The following is a 5,575-nucleotide window of genomic DNA, read 5'->3' on the forward strand; positions in this document are numbered from 1 at the left end:
AAACAATTGAAAGTATTGCATTATTCATTGATTGTGAACGTTCCTAAATTGAGATCCCATTCATTGCCATACTACTAAAATATAACTAAAAATAATGTGAAATGTATTAGTAAATGAGACCTCATCATAACCCAAACTTAATCATTTTTTTTATCAAGGAACGTAAATTCTTTTAATATTTTAATAGTACTCAACTAGTCCTTTATGTTCAATATGTTTTAAAGATCAACAGAATTTGTTTTATTCAGTGTTTTTACATTTTCTCCATATCCACACTTTCTCAACACACATTTTGATAGGGGCAATTCCTACAAAGTTATAAACTAGGGTTTCTATTAGAAAAGAGAAAGAAGACTAAAATAACTTAATAAAATAAAAGTTAAAATAATTTTTGATTTCATTGATTCCTTTCAAATGTCTCGAGACTACATTATATAACACTAATAATAGATCATATAAATAAAATTACTATATAAACTATAATCTAGCATTCATCCTCTATCACATTTTCATAAAAATATTTCAAGTATTTATCAGGTTTGAAAATTCACTAAATAATAGAATCATGTATCATCAATCTACCATAAGTTTGAAACTACTAAGAATTAGTGCAAGTTCTGAAGATATGAAAAGGTGTATGGATAAGCATATAACAAGGAAAATAAAGTGTTTAGGCTCAAATTCTCACTATTTATGACAAAGAGAACATTTTAGGACTTTTAGAAAAATATGTTAAAAGGCTAGATTAATTTTCTCATTTTCACAATGGTAGAATCAAGAACTAGTGATAATTAATCATGTAATAACTCATGTAATTTACTCATGAACAATCCAAGCACTCAAGTGCAAAATATTAAAAAAATTTACTACGTGCAACCAAAATTTACTACTTGCAACCAACACATTCATCAAACCAAATTGTTAACCTCTTCACCAAAGCTTTACATTTCGGTTCCTTCAATTCTATGGTATCTAAAATGGATTTGCTCAGCATCCATTCAAATTTAAGGGTGGGGTATCACATTAATTATTTAATTAGGTTTATTTTATTTAATATTTTATATCATTCAGTTAAGACATGCAGGAAGAACCAGATTTTGTAAGTAGTCCTTTGGGGAATGCTGATTTCCAAGAAAAGCAAAATGAGACGGAGGAGGAAGTTGTTGTGGAGACACCTGACAGGTTTTGAGATGTTTGCGATGGGTCAGTATTGAATTTTTGTCTGTGTTTAATGATGATTGGACAAATAAACATTATAACTTGGAATTGCAAAGGAGCTGTGGGTAAAGATTTCTTTAGGTTTAGTAAATATTACAATGATATTTATAAATCTGAGATATTTGTTTTCATGGAAACTAGAAGTAATCCAAGAAATTTGCACGGTCCTCTTCAAAAGCTGGGGTTTCTACATTTTACTGAAGTTGACAACCTTGGTTATGCGGGAGGAATTTTGGTAGCAAGCAAAGAAAGTATTTTGAAGGTGAGTCTGATTTGTAGGGGTGACCAATTCATTCACATGCAAATTCATAATAAGCAAGGGTTTGAATGGGTGTACACAATGGTGTATGCTAGTCCTAATGAAGGGAACAGAAGACTGCTTTGGGATAATATGAAAGTTATAGCCAATAATAATCCTAAACTGTGGCTAGTAGCCGGAGATTTCAACGATATAGCTTTTGCCAACGAAAAATAGGGTGGGAGTCTTGTGTCTGCTCGTAAGTGCAGTATACTTAGAGATAACATGGAAATGTGTAAGTTGTGTGACCTTGGTGCTAATGGTCCCGGGTTCACATGGAGAGGGCCGATATTTCAAGGAGGTCAGTGGATCTTCGAAAGATTGGATAGAGCTATTTGTAATGAAGAGTGGAGATTGCTGTTCACGGAAGCGCAAGTGAAAGTTCTTACTAGAGTTGAATTTTCTGATCACCATCCAATTATGATTGCGTTGACAAACAGTAGCCATGAGAGGATTCCTAAACCGTTTTGGTTTGAGAGTGCTTGGATGGTGGACAACAAGTATATAGATAGATTAAGGGGATTTTGGAATAAACAGGATGATTTTATGAAAAATCTTCAAAGAGTTGAATCTGATGCAAATGAGTGGAAGTCTTGTTCAGTTCAACATGTGCAAAAGGTTAAAAGATGTATTATGGCTCGTCTCCAAGGTATCCAAAGAGGCATTCAAGATAAGCATAATATTTCCGGCCAGTTGAGGTTAGAGAAAAAGCTGCAGGGGCCAGGGGGAGCTCAAAACAATCTTGCGCCAAGAAGAACTCATGTGGTTCCAGAGATCTAGAGCTCAATGGTTAGTTAATGGTGATAGGAACACGAAATACTACCATTTAAAGACAGTGGCCAAGAGAAAAAGTAACATGATCCTCATGATTAAAGATGACAGTGGCTTGTGGATAGAGGATAGTGAAAAGATCAAAGACTTGGTAAATGATTACTACAAAAAGTTGTTCACTATTGGGAGTAACTGGAATAGTTGGAAGCAAACTGATATATCTTATCCTAGCATGTTGGAGGCTGATATTGCAAAATTGAATGCTAAGGTGTGCAAGGAGGAAGTCAAGAAAGCGGTTTTTGATATGAAACCGTGGAAGGCTCCTAATCCAGACGGTTTTCCTACGGGATTCTATTAAAAATCTTGGGGGATTGTTGGTGATAGTGTGTGTGAATTTGTGAGCAGAATGTGAGAGAATCCTAGTGAGATTGGTCTTGTGAACAAAACTGATATCTGTCTTATTCCTAAAGTTGAGAATCTGAGTCAGGTGTCTTAATTTCGACCAATTTCTCTGTGCAATACTATATACAAAGTCTTAAGCATGATTGTGGTAGGAAGGCTAAAGAGTCACATGGATAAGTTGATATCTCCATACCAAACAGGTTTTGTCCCTGAAAGACTTATTCATGAAAATTATTATAGCCAAGGAGGCTATGCATACGATGGAGAATATGAAAGGGAAAAAAAGGAGCTTTTGCGATTAAAGTTGATCTGTCTAAAGCCTATGACAAGTTGAGCTAAGATTTTATTTGGCAAACCTTAAGAGAAATTAAAATTCCGGATAACATGTTGAATGTAATAATGCACTCAGTTTCAAGTGTTGAAACAAACGTGAATTGGAATGGAAGCAGGAATGATTTCTTCAGGCCGCAAAAAGGTATTCGTCAGGGTGATATGATTTCTCCGTACTTGTTTGTCATGTATATGGATAAATTGTCTCACTTAATTGAAGAAGAAGTTATGAGTAAAAGATGGAAAGGTTTGAAGTTAGGTAAACTAGGCATTATGGTGTCGCACCTTATGTTTGCCGACGACTTACTTATCTTTGGAGAAGCCTCTGAAGATCAAATCACGTGTGTTATGGAAACTCTTGATAATTTCTGTTATATGTCTGGTCAGGATATTAGCCAAGAAAAGACAAGTATACTTTTTTCAAAAAATGTTCATAGGAGTATGCAAGCAAAAATCCAGCATATTACCAAGTTCAGGAGTGTGAAAAGCTTTGGAAGGTATTTGGGAGTTCCGCTAAATGGGAAGAGGCTCAACAAAAGTGATTGTAGATATATTGTGGATCAAGTTTCTATGAAGCTTAATGGTTGGAAGAAGAAAAGTCTGGCTTTGGCCGGAAGAATCACCTTGGCAAAAATTGTAATCGAAGCTATCTCGTTATACCCTATGATGACATGTAAGTTACCTAAATCATGTATCGATACCATTGAAAGTATGCAAAGGAAATTAGTGTGGGGCGAGACAGATGGAAACCGGAATATCCATGCGGTGGCTTTGGACACTGTTAAGCTGCCGAAAGAGTTAGGAGGCACGAGATTAAGAGATTTGAATGTGTTGAACCAAGTGTGCTTAATGAAGATTGGATGGCATATGTACAATAAATCCAGTGATTTCTGGTGCACGATTTTGACAAGTAAGTACAACATCCATGATAGTAAGGATATTCTAAGAATAAAACCTAATGCTTCGAGTCTTTGGAAGGATGTGGTTAAAACTCTCCCTAACATGATGAACACAAGAGGTTGGGTGGTGGGAGATGGAAAGAATATTAGGTCTTGGGAAGATACTTGGTTAGGGTGTGATATTAGGTTGTGTAATGAGAATGTGGTCATTCCAGATTATCTAAAGGAAGTTACAGTTAGTGATCTTCTTAATGAGAATGGCGAATGGAATCTTGCGATATTGGATACCTGGCTGCCGAATCATTGGCTGGAGAAAATCACAGCTTGCATGCCCCCTAGCATGGAATCAACCGCTGACGTTTTTTATTTTGCAGGTACCGGTAAGGAGGAATTTTCGATCAAGGAAATGTTTAAGGAGATTAATGGCTATAATAATGAGAAGGTTGATGGAGATTGGAATAGGATTTGGAAAGCGTCGGTGCCGGAGAGGTGTAAAAGCTTTTTGTGGCTACTCAAGCATGATCAGTTATTAACAAATCTCAGTAAGAGTAAAAAGAGCCTAGGTAGTTCGGGCTGCAATCTTTGCGGTAACACTTGTGAGACTACCATGCATGCTTTGAGGGACTGTTCCATCTGTGCTCAGGTTTGGAAGATTGTGGTTCCTAGTGACATGCTTGTGGAATTTTTTACAGCTGATCAAGATAAGTGGATCAAGATGAATCTCAATTATTGAGGCAATGCTAATGTCATACCCCAAAATTTGCCCTCATATATTTGCAAATGTCATTTTATTTCAAATAAGTGACATAGCCCAGTTGGTAAGGATTTGAGGTTAAACGGTTTATTATTATAACTATTATCATTACTAAACTTTTTTTTATTATAATAATTATTATTAGTAATATTTTTGTTAATTGCTTCTATTATTATTATTATATTATTGTTATTATTACTATTATACTATTATTATTTTTATTATATTATTATTATTACTATTATTATTATTATTCTTATTCTTATTATTATCCTATTTTTGCAGGTACTTCCTTTTGCTAAAGAGGAGCGGTGCAGGAATATGGGCTTACCATTGTTAGGGCATAAATCTTTTGCCTCTTCGAAAACCCCATTGGCATCCCATGGACCTCCAGCCACACCATATCAGATCAAATCCTGGTTTTTCTTTAATTCATTTTTTTAATTATTGGTTTATTGTTTTATTATTTAAATTTTCACTAAAACCTTAATTTTTTTCTCAAACCATAAAATTCATGTTATTTCCATAAATCACTCTAAAAATCTTTTTATATAAAATTAATTTGTTTTTTATTTAAATTAATAATTTAGAGTAATATTTATTTTTAGGTTTAAATAATTAATTTTTAAATTTAGGTTAATTCAACAATAACATTTTTAGACTTAGGTTAATTTAATCAAATTAGGATTTTTAGGCTAATTTATTTTTAGGTTTTCTAACCCTGATTTTATTTTTTTGGCTAACTATTTTTTATTATAACTATTAATTATTGGTTTCTCTAACCCTTTTAATTTTTTATCTGTTACCTTATAATTGTTGAGGTTTCTTTATTGCGCGATTCTTTTCTCATATCTTATTCAAGAGTATGTCGCATGCCTTTAATTTGTTCGGTTATTTATTTTT

The 5,575-nt window shown here is 33.8% G+C and overlaps 1 protein-coding gene across 1 annotated transcript; it reads left to right on the forward strand.

Moving 5' to 3' along the window:
- Window positions 1-1,741: 1,741 nt before the first annotated feature.
- On the forward strand, window positions 1,742-2,296 carry LOC131628419 (uncharacterized). The gene has a single exon (XM_058899254.1). The coding sequence runs from the start codon at window positions 1,742-1,744 to the stop codon at window positions 2,294-2,296; it is 555 nt and encodes a 184-aa protein (XP_058755237.1).
- Window positions 2,297-5,575: the final 3,279 nt, after the last annotated feature.

Source organism: Vicia villosa, unplaced genomic scaffold, assembly GCF_029867415.1.
Source record: "Vicia villosa cultivar HV-30 ecotype Madison, WI unplaced genomic scaffold, Vvil1.0 ctg.000451F_1_1_3, whole genome shotgun sequence".
NCBI classification, from domain to species: Eukaryota; Viridiplantae; Streptophyta; class Magnoliopsida; order Fabales; family Fabaceae; genus Vicia; species Vicia villosa.